We start from the raw sequence: 24,285 nt of genomic DNA, 5'->3' as shown, positions 1-24,285 counted from the left end.
GGTGTATGGGTGGTTGGCTGGGTGTATGGGTGGTTGGCTGGGTGTATGGGAGGCTGGGTGTATGGGTGGTTGGCTGGGTGTATGGGTGGTTGGCTGGGTGTATGGGTGGTTGGCTGGGTGTATGGGTGGTTGGCTGGGTGTATGGGTGGTTGGCTGTGTATGGGTGGTTAGCTGGGTGTATGGGTGTATGGGTGTATGGGTGACTGGCTGGGTGTATGGGAGGCTGGGTGTATGGGTGGTTAGCTGGGTGTATGGGTGGTTAGCTGGGTGTATGGGTGGTTGGCTGGGTGTATGGGTGGTTGGCTGAGTGTATGGGTGGTTAGCTGGGTGTATGGGTGGTTGGCTGGGTGTATGGGTGGTTGGCTGGGTGTATGGGAGGCTGGGTGTATGGGTGGTTGGCTGGGTGTATGGGTGGTTGGCTGTGTATGGGTGGTTGGCTGGGTGTATGGGAGGCTGGGTGTATGGGTGGTTGGCTGGGTGTATGGGTGGTTGGCTGGGTGTATGGGTGGTTAGCTGGGTGTATGGGTGGTTGGCTGGGTGTATGGGTGGTTAGCTGGGTGTATGGGTGGTTGGCTGGGTGTATGGGTGACTGGCTGGGTGTATGGGTGACTGGCTGGGTGTATGGGTGGTTGGCTGTGTGTATGGGTGGTTAGCTGGGTGTATGGGTGGTTGGCTGGGTGTATGGGTGTATGGGTGTATGGGTGGTTGGCTGGGTGTATGGGAGGCTGGGTGTATGGGTGGTTGGCTGAGTGTATGGGTGGTTGGCTGGGTGTATGGGTGACTGGCTGGGTGTATGGGTGTATGGGAGGCTGGGTGTATGGGTGGTTGGCTGAGTGTATGGGTGGTTGGCTGGGTGTATGGGTGACTGGCTGGGTGTATGGGTGGTTGGCTGTGTGTATGGGTGGTTAGCTGGGTGTATGGGTGGTTGGCTGGGTGTATGGGTGTATGGGTGGTTGGCTGGGTGTATGGGAGGCTGGGTGTATGGGTGGTTGGCTGAGTGTATGGGTGGTTGGCTGGGTGTATGGGTGACTGGCTGGGTGTATGGGTGACTGGCTGGGTGTATGGGTGGTTGGCTGTGTGTATGGGTGGTTAGCTGGGTGTATGGGTGGTTGGCTGGGTGTATGGGTGGTTGGCTGGGTGTATGGGTGTATGGGTGGTTGGCTGGGTGTATGGGAGGCTGGGTGTATGGGTGGTTGGCTGAGTGTATGGGTGGTTGGCTGGGTGTATGGGTGACTGGCTGGGTGTATGGGTGACTGGCTGGGTGTATGGGTGGTTGGCTGTGTGTATGGGTGGTTAGCTGGGTGTATGGGTGGTTGGCTGGGTGTATGGGTGTCTGGGTGGTTGGCTGGGTGTATGGGAGGCTGGGTGTATGGGTGGTTGGCTGAGTGTATGGGTGGTTGGCTGGGTGTATGGGTGACTGGCTGGGTGTATGGGTGACTGGCTGGGTGTATGGGTGGTTGGCTGTGTGTATGGGTGGTTAGCTGGGTGTATGGGTGGTTGGCTGGGTGTATGGGTGTATGGGTGGCTGGGTGTATGGGAGGCTGGGTGTATGGGTGGCTGGCTGTGTGTATGGGTGGCTGGCTGGGTGTATGGGTGGGAGGCTGGGTGTATGGGTGGTTGGCTGAGTGTATGGGTGGTTGGCTGGGTGTATGGGTGACTGGCTGGGTGTATGGGAGGCTGGGTGTATGGGTGGTTGGCTGAGTGTATGGGTGGTTGGCTGGGTGTGTGGGTGACTGGCTGGGTGTATGGGAGGCTGGGTGTATGGGAGGCTGGGTGTATGGGTGGTTGGCTGAGTGTATGGGTGGTTAGCTGGGTGTATGGGTGACTGGCTGGGTGTATGGGAGGCTGGGTGTATGGGTGGTTGGCTGTGTGTATGGGTGGCTGGCTGGGTGTATGGGTGGCTGGCTGGATGTATGGGAGGCTGGCTGATTGTATGGGTGGCTGGCTGGGTGTATGGGTGGTTGGCTGAGTGTATGGGTGGCTGGCTGGGTGTATGGGTGGTTGGCTGGGTGTATGGGAGGCTGGTTGTATGGGTGGTTGGCTGGGTGTATGGCTGGCTGGCTGTGTGTATGGGTGGCTGGCTGTGTGTATGGGTGGCTGGCTGTGTGTATGGGTGGCTGGTTGGGTGTAAGGGAGGCTGCAGGCGCACTTGACCCTGCGTCCTGCCAAGGCTACACGGGGGGAAATATCTTTGTCTTTGTTTGTACACCACCAGGGTGCCGACTGGATTCCGGATTTGCCCGACTCCGGCCTGGAGCTGGGCGTGCTGCCCACGGAGATCCGCAAGCTGGTGGAGCGACGCAAGCAGGTCAAGGGGCTCATGAAGCAAGCTGACCTGAACCCTGACCTCTACACGCAGGTCAGTGTGACCCCAGTCTCAACCCTGACCTCTACACGCAGGTCAGTGTGACCCCAGTCTCAACCCTGACCTCTACACGTAGGTCAGTGTGACCTTAGCCTCACTCCCTGACCTCTACACGTAGGTCAATGTGACCTTAGCCTCACTCCCTGACCTCTACACGCAGGTCAGCGTGACCCCAGCCTCAACCCTGACCTCTACACGCAAGTCAGCGTGACCCCAGTCTCAACCCTGACCTCTACACGTAGGTCAGCGTGACCCCAGCCTCACTCCCTGACCTCTACACGTAGGTCAGTGTGACCCCAGCCTCACTCCCTGACCTCTACACGCAGGTCAGTGTGACCCCAGCCTCACTCCCTGACCTCTACACGTAGGTCAGTGTGACCCCAGCCTCACTCCCTGACCTCTACACGTAGGTCAGTGTGACCCCAGTCTCAACCCTGACCTCTACATGCAGGTCAGTGTGACCTTAGTTTCATCCCCTGACCTATTCTTCACCTGAGGACAGCTGCTTGCGTTGTGGCCGAAACGTCGTGAGAATTGTATTATTGTGTTTTATTTTTATTATTTTATTATTTCCATTCTACGTGATGACTTTACCGAAAGAACCAAGAAGATGTAAAGTCACGTAGGTAAAAAATTAAAATTAATAAAAGTAAAATAAAATAATCAGTGATTTTTATTTTATTTTAAAATCACTGTGATTTTTATTTTACTTTTATTTTACTTTTATTAATTTGACATTTTTTTTACCTACGTGACTTTACCGAAAAAACCCATGAATCCTTGCAGTCACGAAAGCTTCAAATCTTGACTCAAAGATCCGTCGACACCTCACCTCCCCCCTCCCTCCCTCTGGCGCGCTCCCAGTACGACATCCGTCAGAAGGCGTTGAAGCTGACGGCCAACAGCATGTACGGCTGCCTGGGATTCTCGCTGTCGCGTTTCTACGCCAAGCCGCTGGCCGCACTAGTCACCCTCAAGGGACGCGAGGTGCTCACCCGCACGCACGCCTGTGTGTGTCTGTGTGTGTGTGTGTCGTGTGTGTCATGTGTGTGTAATGTGTGTGTGTCGTGTGTGTGTGAGTGACTCGATGGGTGTGTGTGAGTGACTCGATGGGTGTGAGTGAGTGTGACTCGTGTGTGTGTGTCATGTGTGTGTGAGTGTGTGTGAGTGAGGTGCTCACGCGCACGCACGCCTGTGTGTGTCTGTGTGTGTCTGTGTGTGTGTCATGTGTGTGTGTCATGTGTGTGTAATGTGTGTGTGTCGTGTGTGTGTGAGTGACTCGATGGGTGTGTGTGAGTGACTCGATGGGTGTGAGTGAGTGTGACTCGTGTGTGTGTGTGTCATGTGTGTGTGAGTGTGTGTGAGTGAGGTGCTCACGCGCACGCACGCCTGTGTGTGTCTGTGTGTGTCTGTGTGTGTGTCATGTGTGTGTAATGTGTGTGTGTCGTGTGTGTGTGAGTGACTCGATGGGTGTGTGTGAGTGACTCGATGGGTGTGAGTGAGTGTGACTCGTGTGTGTGTGTCATGTGTGTGTGAGTGTGTGTGAGTGAGGTGCTCACGCGCACGCACGCCTGTGTGTGTCTGTGTGTGTGTCATGTGTGTGTAATGTGTGTGTGTCGTGTGTGTGTGAGTGACTCGATGGGTGTGTGTGAGTGACTCGATGGGTGTGTGTGAGTGACTCGATGGGTGTGAGTGAGTGTGACTCGTGTGTGTGTGTGTCATGTGTGTGTGAGTGTGTGTGAGTGAGGTGCTCACGCGCACGCACGCCTGTGTGTGTCTGTGTGTGTCTGTGTGTGTGTCGTGTGTGTGTGTCATGTGTGTGTAATGTGTGTGTGTCGTGTGTGTGTGAGTGACTCGATGGGTGTGTGTGAGTGACTCGATGGGTGTGAGTGAGTGTGACTCGTGTGTGTGTGTGTGTGAGTGTGTGAGTGAGGTGTTCATGCGCACGCACGCCTGTGTGTGTCTGTGTGTGTGTCATGTGTGTGTGTCGTGTGTGTGTGTCCTGTGTGTGTCATGTGTGTGTGTCGTGTGTGTGTGTGTGTGAGTGACTCGATGGGTGTGTGTGTGAGTGAGTGTGACTCGTGTGTGTGTGTGTGAGTGTGTGTGAGTGAGGTGCCCACGCGCACGTCTGTGTGTGTCTGTGTGTGTCCTGTGTGTGTGAGTGACTTGATGGGTGTGTGTGTGTGAGTGAGTGTGACTCGTGTGTGTGACTCGTGTGTGTGTGTGTGAGTGTGACTCGTGTGTGTGTGTGTGAGTGAGTGTGACTCGTGTGTGTGTGTGTGAGTGAGTGTGACTCGTGTGTGTGTGTGTGTGTGAGTGAGTGTGTGTGTGAGTGAGGTGCACATGGCCTGGCACAAGCGTCGTGGTGACGTCACCGCCACTTAGTGGCGGATGGCGATTGTTGTTGTTGTTGTGAGTGAGTGTGTGACTCGTGTGTGTGTGTATGTGAGTGTGTGTGTGAGTGTGTGTGTGTGAGTGAGTGTGTGTGTGTGAGTGAGTGTGTGTGAGTGTGTGTGTGAGTGTGTGCGTGTGAGTGTGTGCGAGTGAGTGTGACTCGGTGGGGGTGAATCACATACACACCCCTACCAACTCACTCACACACACACCCCACTGAGTCACACACACACTCACACACACATACACTCACACACACACTCACTCACGCACACTCACGCACACTCACACAGTCACACACACTCACACACACTCACACACACTCACTCACACACACACTCACACACACTCACACACACTCACACACTCACTCACACACACACTCACACACACTCACACACACTCGCACACTCACACACACTCGCACACACTCACACACACTCGCACACACACACACACTCACACACTCACTCACACACACACTCACACACACTCACACACTCACACACTCACACACTCACACACACACACTCACACACTCACTCACACACACTCGCTCCGGGGTTGCGAGTGGCGGGAAGAACACTCACCACCTCCGCACAGGCTGCGTGGCACGGGTGGTGCCACTACCCTCCCGCAGTAGAACGTCAACGTGCGTGCGTGCGTACGTAAACGTGCGTGCGTGCGTACGTACGTGTGTGCGTGCGTGCGTGTCCGTGCGTGGCGCGTGATTTTTCCCCCTTTTGCTTTTTGCAGATCCTGCTGCACACGAAGGAGCTGGTGCAGAAGGTGAGCGAAGTGGGTGGGTGGTGCAATCAGCCGGTCGTCTCAGTCAGTCAACCCGTGGCACCTGCCGGGTCTGTCCCGTGACCTCCTGCACCTAGCCTGGCACAGCAGGGGGCACAGGTGGTGCATCGGCTACTCATCTCGGTCGGTCAACCTGTGGCACCTGCTGGGTCTGTCCCGTGACCTCCTGCACCTAGCCTGGCACAGTAGGGGGGTACAGCTGGTGGTGCAATCGGCCAGTCGTCTCAGTCGGTCAACCTCATGGCACCTGCTGGGTCTGTCCCGTGACCTCCTGCACCTAGCCTGGCACAGTAGGGGGGTACAGCTGGTGGTGCAATCGGCCAGTCGTCTCAGTCGGTCAACCTCATGGCACCTGCTGGGTCTGTCCCGTGACCTCCTGCACCTAGCCTGGCACAGTAGGGGGTACAGGTGGTGTCAGGGTCTAGATCGAACCCACGATCTCCTTGTAGACCAGGCGAAGTAGTTAACATCTCCTAGCCACCGTGATGATGATGAGAGAGAGAGACACGCAAACTCCAAATATACAGCAGCAGGCGTCAGGATCGAATCGACGACCTCCTGCGTACCAGGCGAGGCTGTTAACATCTCCTAGCCACCATGATGATGATGAGAGAGACACGCAGACTCCAAATACACAGCAGGCGTCAGGGTCAGGATCGAATCGACGACACCAGGCGAGGCCGTCAACATCTCCTAGCCACCGTGATGATGATGAGAGAGACACGCAGACTCCAAATACACAGCAGGCGTCAGGGTCAGGATCGAATCGACGACACCAGGCGAGGCCGTCAACATCTCCTAGCCACCGTGATGATGATGAGAGAGACACGCAGACTCCAAATACACAGCAGGCGTCAGGGTCAGGATCGAATCGACGACCTCCTGCGTACCAGGCGAGGCCGTCAACATCTCCTAGCCACCGTGATGCTGGCAGGAGACCCCCGGCCATATTGTGCCTGGCAATGGACGGGGGGGGCGGCCGTTTGTTGAGCCCAGGGTCGTGTGCGACGCAGATGAACCTGGAGGTGATCTACGGAGACACGGACTCCATCATGATCAACACCAACAGCCGGGACCTGGACGAGGTCTACCGGCTGGGGTCAAAGGTGGGCTGACGATCGCCGCGATGATGTTGTGTGCAGGGCAGAGGTCGCAACCGGGTACCCGATACCCGTACACTACCCGATACCCGGCTACCCGTACCCGGCCGGGTACGGGTACCCGTTTGCGACCCTGGTGCGGCCGGGTACGGGTAAGGAATCAAAACTCGTTTGCGAGCTCTGGTGCGGGGGAGCGGTGGGTGTAGTGGTTAGCGCTACGCCGCGCTACGAACCCGGCCACCCCGGGTTTGATTCCCGGTCACGGCCAACGCCGGTGACGATTTTTTCTGAACCGGTTCTGGGCCTCCCCTAGGTCGACTCGGCCTCAAATTAGTACCTGGTGCGGTGTGTAATAAACATCGCCACTGGGGAGACAAAGGCGGCCGGGCGTGGTGCTGGCCACCCAGCCCCTCGTGTGCCACAGTGCTGGCCTCTATAGGTGTTCGCTCACAGCACTTGCCCCTACAGTGTGTTTTTGGCTACACGGGGGTGATCTTTTTTAAATCCTTTATATTAAGTTCACTTGCTTGCGCGCTTAGGACCGTGCAAATCTTTCGGTCGTTTTTTAACCCACTTCCCGTGATCCAATCGAGCTTATTTTCGTGAAAATTTTTGTTCCAAAATTTTCCACTTTTTAGGAAAAAAAAATTCTATTTAATTTAAAATACCAATGTGATAAAAATGAAACTCTTACTCAAGAAAAACAGAAATGAATAATAAAATAAAACCGATGCCACGCATATAAAGCATTTATAGTGAAAAACTTAGTTTTTACGGGTTAATTTTTTTTGTCTTTGTGCGTACGTGTGCGCGCGTACGTGTGCGCGCGTTGGGGTTCACGTGCGAGGTGTGGGTTCACGTGAGATTTCTGTGGGGGGTTGACGTGCGTGCGTGTGGGTTCATGTGTGTGGGGGGGGGGGCTCCACGTGTCCGTGACGTCACCGCTGATCTTAAAGGTGCATTGAAAAATGTTGACACTCCGACTGATTTAGATTTAAAGCTTTCGTGACTGCAGGGATTCATCTTCTTGGTTCTTTCGGTAAAGTCACGTAGAAGCGAGGTAGTCAACATCTCCTAGCCACCGTTATATTATTTTATTATGTTTTATTATTATTTTATTATTTCCCTTCTACGTGACTTTACCGAAAGAACCAAGAAGATCACTTGAAGATGTTTTCTTGTTTGTGTTTTTGTTTTTTCTTTGTTGCGGTTGCACCCGATTCAAGAGCCGAATGGCTCACAGGGCTATACCAGAGGTCGCAACCGGGTACCCGATACCCGTACCCTACCCGATACCCGGCCGGGTACGGGTACCCGTTTGCGACCCTGGTGCGGCTGGGTACGGGTACGGGTAGGCCGTGAGTCACTGGTGAGTCACCGTGATTGTCACTCATTTCCCAACGTCTCGTCTCTTCTCACAATTCAAGTTCCTAGAATCAACCCACCCGCGCCTGCAACGTGGCTTCATCCCAGAGGTCGCAATCGGCTACCCGTACCCAGGTACGGGTAGCCGGGTATCGGGTAGGGTACGGGTACAGGTACCCGTTTGCGACCCTGGTGCGGCCGGGTACGGGTAAGGAATCAAAACCCGTTTGCGACCTCTGGGCTATACCTAATAAATGAACTTGGAACTTGAACTTGAACGGCGCTCCCCGCAGGTGAAGGCGGAGGTGAACCGCTCGTACCGCCTGCTGGAGATCGACGTGGACGGGGTCTACCGCTCCATGCTGCTGCTCAAGAAGAAGAAGTACGCGGCGCTGAGCGTCGAGCGGCAGCCCGACGGCTCCTACACCACGCGGCAGGAGCTCAAGGGCCTCGACATTGTGCGGCGCGACTGGTGCGGCCTTGCCAAGGCCTGCGGCAAGTGAGTGGCGGGTGCGGGGAGGGTGGCGGGGAGGGTGGTGGGTGGTGGGGAGGGTGGTTGGTGGTGGAGAGGGTGGCGGGGAGGGTGGCGGGGAGGGTGGTGGGTGGTGGGGAGGGTGGTTGGTGGTGGGGAGGGTGGTGGGGAGGGTGGCGGGGAGGGTGGTGGGTGGTGGGGAGGGTGGTTGGTGGTGGGGAGGGTGGTGGGGAGGGTGGCGGGGAGGGTGGTGGGTGTTGGGGAGGCACGCTCACTTCCCACACTCGAACACTGCACACCGGGCGAGGTAGTTAACATCTCATAGCCACCGTGATGATGATGATGAGAGAGAGACGCAGACTCCAATTATACAGCAGCAGGCGTCGTCAGGGTCGGGATCGAACCCACGACCTCCTGCGTTCCAGGCGAGGTAGTCAACATCTCCTAGCCACCGTGATGATGATGATGATGAGAGAGAGACGCAGACTCCAAATATACAGCAGCAGGCGTCGTCAGGGTCAGGGTCGAACCCACGACCTCCTGTACACCAGGCGAGGTAGTTAACATCTTTTATTATTTTCAATTTGTTCTTTTTTTTATTTAATTTTTTTTTATTTTAAATGAACATTTGATTATTTTAAATTATATATTTTTTTAATTTTTTCGGTTTTCTATTTACGTACAGCGTTGTTGCGTCACGCTGAATTGCAATCACTCCCTCCCCCTCCCTCTGTCCCACGGTGGCGTCCACCCAGCTACGTGATCGGACAGATTCTGTCCGACCAGTCGCACGGAGACATCTTGGACAAGATCCAGAGCCACCTGGAGGAGACGGGGCGCAGCGTGGCCGACGGCACGGTGGACATCCAGCAGTACCACATACACAAGGTGCGGCTACCCACACACACACTGATACACCTACACACACAGCTACACACACTTACTGATACACCTACACACACAGCTACACACACACACTTACTGATACACCTACACACACAGCTACACACACACACACTTACTGATACACCTACACACACAGCTACACACACACACACACTTACTGATACACCTACACACACAGCTACACACACACACACTTACTGATACACCTACACACACAGCTACACACACACACTTACTGATACACCTACACACACAGCTACACACACACACACTTACTGATACACCTACCTACACAGCTACGCACACACCTACCCACACACCTACACACACACCTACCTACACACACACCTACCCACACACACACCTACCTAGGCACCTACCGACGCACCTACCGACGCACCTACCCACACACCTACCCACACACCTACCCACACACCTACCCACGCACCTACCTAGGCACCTACCCACACACCTACCTAGGCACCTACCCACACACCTACCCACACACCTACCCACACACCTACCCACACACCTACCCACGCACCTACCCACGCACCTACCCAGGCACCTACCCACACACCTACCCACACACCTACCCACACACCTACCCACGCACCTACCTAGGCACCTACCCACACACCTACCCACACACCTACCCACACACCTACACACACTTACCCACACACACACCTACCCACGCACCTACCCACACACCTACCCACGCACCTACACACACACCTACCCACACACACACCTACCCACACACCTACCCACGCACCTACCCACACACCTACCTAGGCACCTACCCACGCACCTACCCACGCACCTACCCACGCACCTACCCACACACCTACCTAGGCACCTACCCACGCACCTACCCACGCACCTACCCACGCACCTACCCACGCACCTACCCACGCACCTGCCCACGCACCTACCCACGCACCTACCCACGCACCTACCCACGCACCTACCCACGCACCTACCTAGGCACCTACCCACGCACCTACCCACGCACCTACCTAGGCACCTACCTAGGCACCTACCTAGGCACCTACCCACACACCTACCCACGCACCTACCCACGCACCTACCCACGCACCTGCCCACGCACCTGCCCACGCACCTGCCCACGCACCTACCCACGCACCTGCCCACGCACCTACCCACGCACCTGCCCACGCACCTACCCACGCACCTACCCACGCACCTACCCACGCACCTACCCACGCACCTACCCACGCACCTACCCACGCACCTACCCACACACACCTACCCACGCACCTACCCACGCACCTACCCACGCACCTACCCACGCACCTACCCACGCACCTACCCACGCACCTACCCACACACACCTACCCACGCACCTACCCACGCACCTACCCACGCACCTACCCACGCACCTACCCACGCACCTACCTAGGCACCTACCCACGCACCTACCCACGCACCTACCCAGGCACCTACACACACACCTACCCACACACACACCTACCCACGCACCTACCCACGCACCTACCCACGCACCTACCCACGCACCTACCCACGCACCTACCCACGCACCTACCTAGGCTCCTACCTAGGCACCTACCCACACACCTACCCACGCACCTACTCACGCACCTACCCACGCACCTACTCACGCACCTACCCACGCACCTACCCACGCACCTACCCACGCACCTACCCACGCACCTACTCACGCACCTACCCACGCACCTACCCACGCACCTACCCACGCACCTACCCACGCACCTACCCACGCACCTACCCACGCACCTACCCACGCACCTACCCACGCACCTACCCAGGCACCTACCCAGGCACCTACCCAGGCACCTACCCACGCACCTACCCACGCACCTACCCACGCACCTACCCACGCACCTACCCACGCACCTACCCACGCACCTACCCACGCACCTACCCACGCACCTACCCACGCACCTACCCACGCACCTACCCACGCACCTACCCAGGCACCTACCCACGCACCTACCCACGCACCTACCCACGCACCTACCCAGGCACCTACCCACGCACCTACCCACGCACCTACCCACGCACCTACCCACGCACCTACCCACGCACCTACCCACGCACCTACCCACGCACCTACCCACGCACCTACCCACGCACCTACCCACGCACCTACCCACGCACCTACCCACGCACCTACCCACGCACCTACCCACGCACCTACCCACGCACCTACCTAGGCATGGTAGACGCCCAGTAGTACCGCATCGCTCACCGCAAGTGCTGAGGGGCTCGCATTGAAGCTCCGCCCCCCCCTCATCCTCCCCCTCCCCCCCCCCACTTGCCCCCCCCCCCCCACCACAGGCACTGACCAAGGACCCCCAGGACTACCCAGACAAGCGCTCGCTGCCCCACGTGCACGTGGCCCTCTGGGTCAACTCGCAGGCGGGCAAGCGGCTGAGGGCGGGCGACACGGTCACCTACGTCGTGTGCCAGGTGGGTGGGTGGGCGTGGGTGGGTGGTCGTGGGTGGGTGGGCGTGGGTGGGCGTGGGTGGGCGTGGGTGGGCGTGGGTGGGCGTGGGTGGGCGTGGGTGGGTGGGCGCGGGTGGGTGTGGGTGTGGGTGGGCGTGGGTGGGCGTGGGTGGGTGGGCGCGGGTGGGCGTGTGTGGGTGGGTGAGTGGGTGGGGGGGGGGTGGGTGGGTGGGTGGGCGTGGGTGGGCGTGGGTGGGTGGGCGTGGGTGGGCGTGGGTGGGCGTGGGTGGGCGTGGGTGGGTGGGCGCGGGTGGGTGTGGGTGGGTGGGCGTGGGTGGGTGGGTGAGTGGGTGGGGGGGGGGTGGGTGGGGGGGGGGGTGGGTGGGTGGGTGGGCGTGGGTGGGTGGGTGAGTGGGTGGGTGGGTGAGTGGGTGGGTGGGTGAGTGGGTGGGTGAGTGGGTGGGTGGGTGGGCGTGGGTGGGTGGGTGGGTGGGTGGGCGTGGGTGGGTGGGTGGGTGGGCGTGGGTGGGTGGGTGGGTGGGCGTGGGTGGGTGGGCGGACGCGGGCGGGCGGACGTGGGTGGGTGCGTGGGTGGGTGGGTGGCTGTGGGTGGGTGGGTGTTTGTGGGTGGGCGTGGGTGGGTGGGTGGGCGTGGGTGGGTGGGTGTCAGTAGTAGGGGTGGTGATGATTGACTGCTGTGTGGTTTTAGCCTAGGGGCATCCCCAGTGGCAGCTGTCTCTGTGCATCAGTCTGCTGCCAGTAGTAGGGGTGGTGATGATTGACTGCTGTGTGAGTCTAGCCTAGGGCTCTCCCATTGGCTGCTGGGGGAGCCCTAGGCTTGCAACGCCATGGGGCGAGAGAGAGAGAGAATCACGGCAAACTCCAAATACACAGCAGCAGCAGCAGGCGTCGTCAGGGTCGGGATCGAACCCACGACCTCCTGTAGACCAAGCGAGGTAGTCAACATCTCCTAGCCACCGTGATGATGATGATGATGAGAGAGAGACGCAGACGCCAAATATACAGCAGCAGCAGGCATCGTCAGGGTCGGGATCGAACCCACGGCACTCTTGTAGACCAGGCGAGGTAGTTAACATCTCATAGCCACCTCTGGGATGAAGCCACGTTGCAGGCGCGGGTGGGTTGATTCTAGGAACTTGAATTGTGAGAAGAGACAAGACGTTGGGAAATGAGTGACAAACGGCGACTCACCAGTGACTCACGGCCTACCCGTACCCGGCCGGGTACAGGTAGCCGGGTATCGGGTAGGGTACGGGTATCGGGTAGGGTACGGGTATCGGGTACCCGGTTGCGACCTCTGGGATGAAGCCATGTTGCAGGCGCGGGTGGGTTGATTCTAGCAACTTGAATTGTGAGAAGAGACAAGACGTTGGGAAATGAGTGACAAACGGCGACTCACCAGTGACTCACGGCCTACCCGTACCCGTACCCGGCCGGGTACGGGTAGCCGGGTATCGGGTAGGGTACGGGTATCGGGTACCCGGTTGCGACCTCTGGCGGTCGGTTGTTGGCTTTGCGCAGGACGGCTCTGGCCTGGCGGCGAGCCAGAGGGCCTACGCTCCTGAGCAGCTGCAGCGCCAGGAGAGTCTCCGGCTGGACACGGAGTATTACCTCGCGAGCCAGGTGCTGCCCGTCGTCTCGAGGCTCTGCGAGCCCATGGAGGGAGTGGACATGCAGATCATCGCCCAGTGGCTCGGTGGGTGACGGGGGCCTCGCTCGCCGCACTGCACTCACCACACTGTACTCACCACACTGTACTCACCACACTGTACTCACCACACTCACCGCGCTACACTCACCACACTGCACTCGCCACACGAACCACACTCACCACACTCACCATGCTCGCCGCACGACACTCACCACATTACACTCACCACACTACACTCACCACACTACACTCACTACACTACACTCACCACACCACACTCGCCACGCTCGCCACACTCACCACACTCGCCACACTCACTCGCTACACTCGCCACACTCACCACACTACACTCACCACTCACCACACTCACCACACTACACTTACCACACTACACTCACCACACTACACTCACTACACTCACCACACTCGCCACACTCACCACACTACACTCACCACACTCACCGCACTACACTACACTCACCACACTACACTCACCACACACACCACACTACACCACACTACACTCGCCACACTACACTTACCACACTACACTCACCACACCACACTCGCCGCACTACATTCGCCACACTCACTCACTACACTCACCACACTCGCCACACTCACCACACCACACTCACCACACTACACTCACCACACTACACTCACCACACTACACTCACCACACCACACTCACCACACTACTCTCTCCACACTCACCGTACTCCACTCACCACACTACACTCACCCGCACCACTCACCACACTACACTCACCACACTACACTACACTCACCACACTACACTCGCCACACTCACCACACCACACTCACCACACCACACTCACCACACCACACTCACCACACTCACCGTACTCCACTCACCACACTACACTCACCCGCACCACTCACCACACCACACTCACCCTCACCACACTCACCGTACTCCACTCACCACACTACACTCACCCGCACCACTCACCACACCACACTCACCCGCACCACACTCACCACACTCCACTCACCACACTACACTCACCCGCACCACTCACCACACCACACTCACCCGCACCACACTCACCGTACTCCACTCACCACACTACACTCACCCGCACCACTCACCACACCACACTCACCCGCACCACACTCACCACACTCACCGTACTCCACTCACCACACTACACTCACCCGCACCACTCACCACACCACACTCACCCGCACCACACTCACCGTACTCCACTCACCACACTACACTCACCCGCACCACTCACCACACCACACTCACCCGCACCACACGCACCACACTCACCGCGTCTCCGGTTTTCCCGATCTACACACTTACCTACCACCCCCCCGGCTCCCACCCAGGCCTGGACCCGTCCCAGTTCCGAGCGTCGTCGTCGCTGTCCGCCGTGACGTCCTCGTCTCGCGACGAGGACGAGGCCTTGCTGGGCGGCGTGGCGCTGAGCGACGAGGAGCGCTTCGCGCATTGCGAGCGGCCCGCCGTGACGTGTGCCGCCTGCGGAGCCGCGGGCACCATCGACGGGCCCTTCCGCGGATCGGTGAGGCGGCGGGCACCACGGCGCCGGCGTGCCGGCCTCCAACGCCGGTGGGACGGTGGGCCGGTGGGCCACCCGGGGGGTCGACCTCATGAGACCGGTCGGCCTCCAACACCGTACCGGTTGGCAGCAGAGGTCGCACACGGGTTTTGATTCCTTACCCGTAACCGTACCCGGCCGCACCAGGGTCGCAAACGGGTACCCGTACCCGTACCCGGCCGGGTAGCCGGGTATGGGTAGGGTACGGGTATCGGGTACCCGGTTGCGACCTTTGCCGGTTGGCCTCGCTGCTGTTTGTGTGTGTATGATTGTGTGATTGTATCTGTCTGTGTGTGTGCCACTCAGGGTGTCCACATCCAGCCGAGTCTCCTGTGCTGCACCAGCTGCGAGGCCTCGCTGCTGTTTGTGTGTGATTGTGTGTGATTGTGTGTGTGTGTGATTGTGTGTGATTGTGTGTGTGTGATTGTGTGATTGTGTGTGTGTGTGATTGTGTGCGATTGTGTGTTTGTGTGTGTGTGTGATTGTGTGTGTCTGTGTGTGTGTGCGTGCCACTCAGGGTGTCCACATCCAGCCGAGTCTCCTGTGCTGCACCAGCTGCGAGGTCTCGCTGCTGTTTGTGTGTGATTGTGTGTGTGTGATTGTGTGTGATTGTGTGTGTGTGATTGTGTGTGTGTGATTGTGTCTGTGTGTGTGTGATTGTGTGTGTGATTGTGTGTTTGTGCGTGTGTCCGTGTGTGTGTGATTGTGTGTGTGATTGTGTGTGTCTGTGTGTGTGTGCCACGCAGGGTGTCCACATCCAGCCGAGTCTCCTGTGCTGCACCAGCTGCGAGGCCTCGCTGCTGTTTGTGTGTGATTGTGTGTGTGTGATTGTGTCCGTGTGTGTGTGATTGTGTGTGTCTGTGTGTGTGTGTGTGCCACTCAGGGTGTCCACATCCAGCCGAGTCTCCTGTGCTGCACCAGCTGCGAGGCCTCGCTGCTGCTGAACCTGCCGGCGCTGAGCAACCGCCTGCAGCTCGACGTGCGGCGCCACGTCGGCCGCTACCACGCGGTGAGGGGCGCCACGCCACCATCACCACGACAACCTCACCACGTCACCCTCACCACGTCACCCTCGCCACGTCACCCTCGCCACGTCACCCTCACCACGTCACCCTCGCCACGTCACCCTCACCACGTCACCCTCACCACGTCACCCTCGCCACGTCACCCTCACCACGTCACCCTCACCACGTCACCCTCACCACGCCACCCTTACCACGTCACCCTCACCACACCACCCTCACCACATCACCCTCACCACATCACCCTCACCACGCCACCCTTACCACATCACCCTCACCACACCACCCTTACCACGTCACCCTCACCACGTCAACCTCACGTCACCCTCACCACATCACCCTCGCCACGTCACCCTCGCCACGTCACCCTCGCCACATCACCCTCACCACACCACCCTCACCATGCCAACCTCGCCCACCACACCACCCTTACCACTCGCCCGCCACGCCACCCTCACCACGTCACCCTCACCACACCACCCTTACCACGTCACCCTCACCACGTCAACCTCACGTCACCCTCACCACATCACCCTCGCCACGTCACCCTCGCCACGTCACCCTCGCCACGTCACCCTCGCCACGTCACCCTCGCCACATCACCCTCACCACACCACCCTCACCACGCCAACCTCGCCCACCACACCACCCTTACCACTCGCCCGCCACGCCACTTCACAATCCCAATATTTTATTTTGGCCGCAGCAGTAATCCGATGGGGGGGGGGTGATCTTTGTCTTTGTGCCAGGGCTGGCTGGTGTGCGAGGACGTGGCGTGTCGCCACCGCACGCGGCGCCTACCGCTCACCTTCACCCAGCAGGGGCCGCTGTGCCCCACGTGCCACAGAGGGGTGCTCAGGGCGGAGGTGCGGCGCACACACACGCACCCACACGCGCGCACACACACACGCACATACACACAGATGCACAGACATCCACACGCACACACAGACACGCACGTACACACATACACACACACATGCACATACACACACTCATGCACATACACACAGATGCAGAGACACGCACGCACAGACACGCACAGACACGCATACAGACATCCACACAGACACACACACAGATACACACATGCACGCACACACACAGACACACACGCACATACACACACGCACATACACACACACACGCGCACACACACATACGCACACATAACACACATACGCACACATACACACATACGCGCACACACACACAGACAACAACCGCCATTCGCCACTAAGTGGCGGTGACGTCACCACAACGCTTGTGCCAGGCTATGTGCACCTTGAGGCCACGTGAAGTGTCGAACGCCCGCTGGCAAGAGGTCACGGGGCAGACCCAGCAGGTGACATGGGTAGACCAACTGAGATGACTACTGGCAGATGCACTACCTTTGCCCCCCTACTGTGCCAGGCTAGGTGCAGGAGGTCACGGGACAGACCCAGCAGGTGCCATGGGGTTGACCGACTGAGATGACTACTGGCAGATGCACTACCTTTGCCCCCCTACTGTGCCAGGCTAGGTGCAGGAGGTCACGGGACAGACCCAGCAGGTGCCATGGGGTTGACCGACTGAGATGACTACTGGCAGATGCACCACCTGTGCCCCCTACTGTGCCAGGCTAGGTGCAGGAGGTTTCGGGGCAGACCCAGCAGGTGCCATGGGTTGACCGACTGAGATGACTACTGGCAGATGCACCACCTGTGCCCCCTACTGTGCCAGGCTAGGTGCAGGAGGTCACGGGACAGACCCAGGTGCTATGGGTTGGCCGACTGAGATGACCGGTAGATGCACCACCAGCTGTACCCCCCTACTGTGCCAGGCTAGGTGCAGGAGGTCACGGGACAGACCCAGCAGGTGCCATGGGGTTGACCGACTGAGATGACTACTGGCAGATGCACCACCTGTGCCCCCTACTGTGCCAGGCTAGGTGCAGGAGGTCACGGGACAGACCCAGCAGGTGCCATGGGGTTGACCGACTGAGATGACTACTGGCAGATGCACCACCACCACCTGTGCCCCCCACTGCACACCAACTCGCTGCATTTGATCCGCCCGGCGCTCTGCTCGTTGTTGCGTGGGGAGTGGTGGGGCAGCGGTTTAGCGCGCTGCGCTGCGCTACGAAACCCGGCCACCCGGGTTCGATTCCCGCTCACGACCGACATCCGGTGACGAATAACTGAACCAGGTCCTGGGTCACCCCCTAGATGGACTCAGCCTTAAATGGGCACCTGGTTTTGGACACCCACTTCCCCCGTGAGCCGTGCCGGCCTTCGTGGGTGCCCGCTAACAGCACTTGCCCTTACAGTCTGTTACAGGCTATATGGGGGATCTTTGTTTTTTGTGTGTGTCAGTGTGTAGGTGTGTGGGGAGCGGTAGTGTGGTGGTTAGCGCTACGCTGCGCTACAAACCCGGCGACCCGAGTTCGATTCCCTCATAAGGCCACCAACACTGGTGACGATTATCTGAATCGCTCCTGGGCCTCCCCTAGGTCGACTCAGCCTCAAATGTGTACCTGGTGCGGTGTGTAGTAAACATCGCCACTGGGGAGACAAAGGCGGCCGGGCGTGGTGCTGGCCACCCACCCCCTCGTGTGCCACAGTGCCGGTAGCCTTCACAGGTGCTACTCGCTAACAGCACTTGCCCCTACAGTCTGTTAAGACTACACGGGGGATCTTTGTTTGCGTTTGCAGTACACAGAGAAGATGCTGTACACCCAACTGTGCTTCTACCAACACCTGTTTGACTTGGACTGCAAATCTCTCACCGAGGTTGAAAAGAGTGAGTTCCACCTCGCAATGACACGCACACACACACACACCGAAACACACACGTACACAGCCTTACACAGCCTTACACACACGTACTCAGCCTTACACACAGTGTACACACACACACCCCTAAAAACACACGTACACAGCCTTACACACGTAGTGTACACACACACACGAGGTGTACACACACACACGAGGTGTACACACACACACACGTAGTGTACACACACACACGTACACACACGAGGTATACACACGTAGTGTACACACACACACGTAGTGTACACACACACACACGTACACACACACGAGGTATACACACGTAGTGTACACACACACACGTAGTGTACACACACACGAGGTATACACACGTAGTGTACACACACACACGTACACACACAAGAGGTATACACACGTAGTGTACACACACACACACGTAGTGTACACACACACACGTACACACACACGAGGTATACACACGTAGTGTACACACACACGTAGTGTACACACACACACACGTGGTGTACACACACACACGTGGTGTACACACACACACACGTGGTGTACACACACACATGTACACACACACACGTACACACACACGTGGTGTACACACACACACGTAGTGTACACACACACACGTGGTGTACACACACACACGTGGTGTACACACACACACGTACACACACACACGTATACACACACACGTACACACACACGTAGTGTACACACACACGTAGTGTACACACACACACGTGGTGTACACACACACACACACGTAGTGTACACACACACGTAGTGTACACACACACACGTGGTGTACACACACACACGTACACACACACACGTACACACACACACGTACACACACACGTAGTGTACACACACACGTAGTGTACACACACACACGTAGTGTACACACACACGAGGTATACACACGTAGTGTACACACACACACGTACACACACAAGAGGTATACACACGTAGTGTACACACACACACACGTAGTGTACACACACACACGTACACACACACGAGGTATACACACGTAGTGTACACACACACGTAGTGTACACACACACACACGTGGTGTACACACACACACGTGGTGTACACACACACACACGTGGTGTACACACACACATGTACACACACACACGTACACACACACGTGGTGTACACACACACACGTAGTGTACACACACACGTAGTGTACACACACACACGTGGTGTACACACACACACGTACACACACACACGTACACACACACACGTACACACACACGTAGTGTACACACACACGTAGTGTACACACACACACGTGGTGTACACACACACACACACGTAGTGTACACACACACGTAGTGTACACACACACACGTGGTGTACACACACACACGTACACACACACACGTACACACACACACACGTACACACACACGTAGTGTACACACACACGTAGTGTACACACACACACGTAGTGTACACACACACACGTGGTGTACACACACACACACACGTAGTGTACACACACACGTAGTGTACACACACACACGTGGTGTACACACACACACGTACACACACACACGTACACACACACACGTACACACACACGTAGTGTACACACACACGTAGTGTACACACACACACGTGGTGTACACACACACACACACGTAGTGTAATTGTTGGTGGTGCCGGCTCCTTGCCGCTTTGCTGCTGCTGCTACCACCGCCGCTGCTGCTACCACCACTACTGCTGCTATCACCACCGAGTTCGATTCCTATGGTGCAGTGTTGAGTCTATGGTGCAGTGTTGAGTCTATGGTGCAGTGTTGAGTCTATGGTTCAGTGTTGAGTCTATGGTGCAGTGCTGAGTCTGTGGTGCAGTGTTGAGTCTATGGTGCAGTGCTGAGTTTATGGTGCAGTGTTGAGTCTATGGTGCAGTGTTGAGTCTGTGGTGCAGTGCTGAGTCTATGGTGCAGTGTTGAGTCTGTGGTGCAGTGCTGAGTCTATGGTGCAGTGCTGAGTCTATGGGCAGTGTTGAGTCTATGGTGCAGTGTTGAGTCTATGGTGCAGTGCAGAGTCTGTGGTGCAGTGCCGAGTGTACGTACGTTTAACAACTTTTGCACGGTACGTCAGCTCACCGTGCTAATCGGAGGTGCGACCGCGTGTGTCTTTGCAGAAACCATCAAGAACCGCAAGTGGCCGCTGGAGGTGCAGAAGGGCTACGTAGCGCTGCACGAGACGGTGAAAGCCACCGTGAGCCTGAGCGCCTACTCCCTCGTCGACCTGGGGTCACTCTTCCGTAGCCTCGTGTCCTTGTGACCACCCCCCACAGCAGCAGCCACTCTCCTGCCTCCACCTCCCTCTCCCACCTCCCTCCCCCCCACTCCCACCTCCCTCCCCCCCACTCCCACCTCCCTCCCCCCCACTCCCACTCCCACCTCCCTCCCCCCCACTCCCACCTCCCTCCCCCCCCACCCCCACCTCCCTCCCCCCCACTCCCACTCCCACCTCCCTCCCCCCCACTCCCACCTCCCTCCCCCCCACTCCCACCTCCCTCCCCCCCACTCCACCTCCCTCCCCCCCACTCCCACCTCCCTCCCCCACCTCCCTCCCCCCTACTCCCTCTCTCACCTCCCTCCCTCCCCCACCTCCCTCCCCCACCTCCCTCCCCCAACTCCCTCCCCCACCTCCCTCCCTCACCTCCCTCCCCCACCTCCCTCCCCCACCTCCCTCCCCCACCTCCCTCCCCCACCTCCCTCCCCCCCACTCCCACCTCCCTCCCCCCCACTCCCACCTCCCTCCCCCCCACTCCCACCTCCCCCCCCCCCACTCCCACCTCCCCCCCCCCACTCCCACCTCCCCCCCCCCACTCCCACCTCCCCCCCCTCCCCCCCACTCCCACCTCCCCCCCCCTCCCCCCCCCACTCCCACCTCCCTCCTCCCCCCCACTCCCACCTCCCTCCTCCCCCCCACTCCCACCTCCCTCCCCCACCTCCCTCCCCCACCTCCCTCCCCCTACTCCCTCCCCCACCTCCCTCCCCCACCTCCCTCCCCCTACTCCCTCCCCCACCTCCCTCCCTCACCTCCCTCCCCCACCTCCCTCCCCCTACTCCCTCCCCCACTCCCTCCCCCTACTCCCTCCCTCCCTCACCTCCCTCCCTCACCTCCCTCCCCCACCTCCCTCCCCCCCACTCCCACCTCCCCCCCACTCCCACCTCCCCCCCCCCCCTCCCCCCACTCCCACCTCCCCCCCCTCCCCCCCACTCCCACCTCCCCCCCCCTCCCCCCCACTCCCACCTCCCCCCCCTCCCCCCCACTCCCACCTCCCCCCCCCTCCCCCCACTCCCACCTCCCCCCCCCTCCCCCCCACTCCCACCTCCCTCCTCCCCCCCACTCCCACCTCCCTCCTCCCCCCCCACTCCCACCTCCCTCCCCCACCTCCCTCCCCCACCTCCCTCCCCCACCTCCCTCCCCACCTCCCTCCCCCGCCAGCACACAGCGACAATTCCGCTGCTCAACTCCAACTTGCGTGTGGCGGCGGCGGCTGCGGCGGCGGCTGCTGACAGCACAGAGAAGGCGCCTTTCCGTGCGGCTGACATCAAGTTGGAATCTTTCAAGAGACGCGCGGCAGGGAAGTCTGCGGGGGATAGATTTTATTGCGGCTGCGTTGTGTTTTAAAAACCGCCTCTTCAGGTGTCAGCGTGCCTCGCTACGAAACCGGCGACCCGAGTTCGATTCCTAGTTGTGGCCAGAATCTGTCACTAACGCCTGCACAGGTCTTGGTGAACACCCCGGGTGTAGCGGTGACGTAGTCAACGTCGCCACTGGGGAGACAAAGGCGGGCCGGGGCGTGGTGCTGGCCACCCACCCCCTCGTGTGCCACAGTGCCGGTAGCCTTAGTAGGTGCTGCTCGCTAACAGCACTTGCCCCAGCAGTCTGTTAAGGCTATAGGGGGGGGATCTGTGTCTTTGTGTGTGTGGATTATAAGATAATTAATTAGATGCCAGGGGTCATTTTGTAATAAAGTTCTTTCTAATTAATTCGATGCAAGGGCTCGTTTTGTAATAAAGGTATTTCACCCTCAATGGTGGTAACGCCTTGTGTCTGGCTGAGTGTGTGTCTGGCTGAGTGTGTGGGTGGGTGGCTGGGTGGCTGGGTGGGTGGCTGGTGGGTGGCTGGGTGGGTGGCTGGGTGGGTGGCTGGGTGGCTGGGTGGGTGGCTGGGTGGGTGGCTTGGGTGGCTGGGTGGGTGGCTGGGTGGCTGGGTGGGTGGCTGGGTGGGTGGGTGAGTGTGTGGGTGGGTGGCTGGCTGAGTGTGTGGGTGGTGAGTGTGTGGATGGGTGGCTGGGTGAGTGTGTGGGTGGATGGGTGGCTGGGTGAGTGTGTGGGTGGGTGGGTGGCTGAGTGTGTGGCTGGGTGAGTGTGTGGATGGGTGGCTGGGTGAGTGTGTGGATGGGTGGCTGGGTGAGTGTGTGGATGGGTGGCTGGGTGAGTGTGGGTGGCTGGGTGTGTGGGTGGGTGGCTGGGTGTGTGGTGGGTGAGTGTGTGGCTGGGTGAGTGTGTGAGTGTTTGGCTGGGTGAGTGTGTGGGTGGCTTGGTGAGTGTGGGTGGGTGGCTGGGTGAGTGGGTGGCTGGGTGAGTGGGTGGGTGGGTGAGTGGGTGGGTGGGTGAGTGGGTGGGTGGGTGGCTGGGTGAGTGAGTGGGTGGGTGGCTGGGTGAGTGGGTGGGTGGCTGGGTGAGTGTGTGGGTGGCTTGGTGAGTGTGGGTGGGTGGCTGGGTGAGTGGGTGGCTGGGTGAGTGAGTGGGTGGGTGGGTGGGTGGCTGGGTGAGTGAGTGGGTGGGTGAGTGAGTGGGTGGGTGGGTGGCTGGGTGAGTGGGTGGGTGGGTGGCTGGGTGAGTGGGTGGGTGGGTGGCTGGGTGAGTGGGTGGGTGGCTGGGTGGCTGGGTGGGTGAGTGGCTGGGTGAGTGGGTGGGTGGGTGAGTGGGTGGGTGGGTGAGTGGGTGGGTGGGTGGCTGGGTGAGTGAGTGGGTGGGTGGCTGGGTGAGTGGGTGGGTGGCTGGGTGAGTGGGTGGGTGGCTGGGTGAGTGGGTGGGTGGCTGGGTGAGTGGGGTGGGTGGGTGAGTAGGTGGGTGGGGGGCTGGGTGGGGGGCTGGGTGAGTGGGTGGGTGGGTGGCTGGGTGGGTGGGTGGCTGGGTGAGTGGGTGGGTGGCTGAGTGTGCGGGTGGGTGAGTGTGCGGGGTGGGTGAGTGTGTGGGTGGGTGGCTGGGTGAGTGTGTGAGTGGGTGGCTGGGTGAGTGTGTGGGTGGCTGGGTGAGTGTGTGGGTGAGTGTGCGGGTGGGTGGCTGAGTGTCCGGGT

At 58.9% G+C, this 24,285-nt stretch overlaps 1 protein-coding gene and 1 long non-coding RNA gene across 2 annotated transcripts in view; one reads left to right on the top strand and one right to left on the bottom strand.

The window, feature by feature from the left end:
* POLA1 (DNA polymerase alpha 1, catalytic subunit) overlaps positions 1-21,303 on the top strand; it is a 66,923-nt gene extending 45,620 nt beyond the window's left edge. The window contains exons 25-37 of the mRNA XM_078882816.1: positions 2,216-2,359; positions 3,230-3,352; positions 5,516-5,548; positions 6,580-6,672; positions 8,325-8,530; positions 9,259-9,391; positions 11,756-11,887; positions 13,407-13,581; positions 14,899-15,092; positions 16,012-16,137; positions 16,900-17,016; positions 18,844-18,931; positions 21,106-21,303. Of these exons, the coding sequence (XP_078738942.1) occupies positions 2,216-2,359; positions 3,230-3,352; positions 5,516-5,548; positions 6,580-6,672; positions 8,325-8,530; positions 9,259-9,391; positions 11,756-11,887; positions 13,407-13,581; positions 14,899-15,092; positions 16,012-16,137; positions 16,900-17,016; positions 18,844-18,931; positions 21,106-21,248 (1,707 nt within the window). The 3' untranslated portion in view covers positions 21,249-21,303. The remainder of the gene's footprint in view (positions 1-2,215; positions 2,360-3,229; positions 3,353-5,515; positions 5,549-6,579; positions 6,673-8,324; positions 8,531-9,258; positions 9,392-11,755; positions 11,888-13,406; positions 13,582-14,898; positions 15,093-16,011; positions 16,138-16,899; positions 17,017-18,843; positions 18,932-21,105) is intronic.
* Positions 1-24,285, bottom strand: part of LOC144952421 (uncharacterized) — a 224,979-nt gene that overhangs the window by 45,111 nt on the left and 155,583 nt on the right. The window lies entirely within an intron of this gene.

Source organism: Lampetra fluviatilis, chromosome 67 (assembly GCF_964198595.1).
Source record: "Lampetra fluviatilis chromosome 67, kcLamFluv1.1, whole genome shotgun sequence".
Lineage (NCBI taxonomy): Eukaryota > Metazoa > Chordata > Hyperoartia > Petromyzontiformes > Petromyzontidae > Lampetra > Lampetra fluviatilis.
This window is presented reverse-complemented; position numbering and strand designations above follow the sequence as displayed.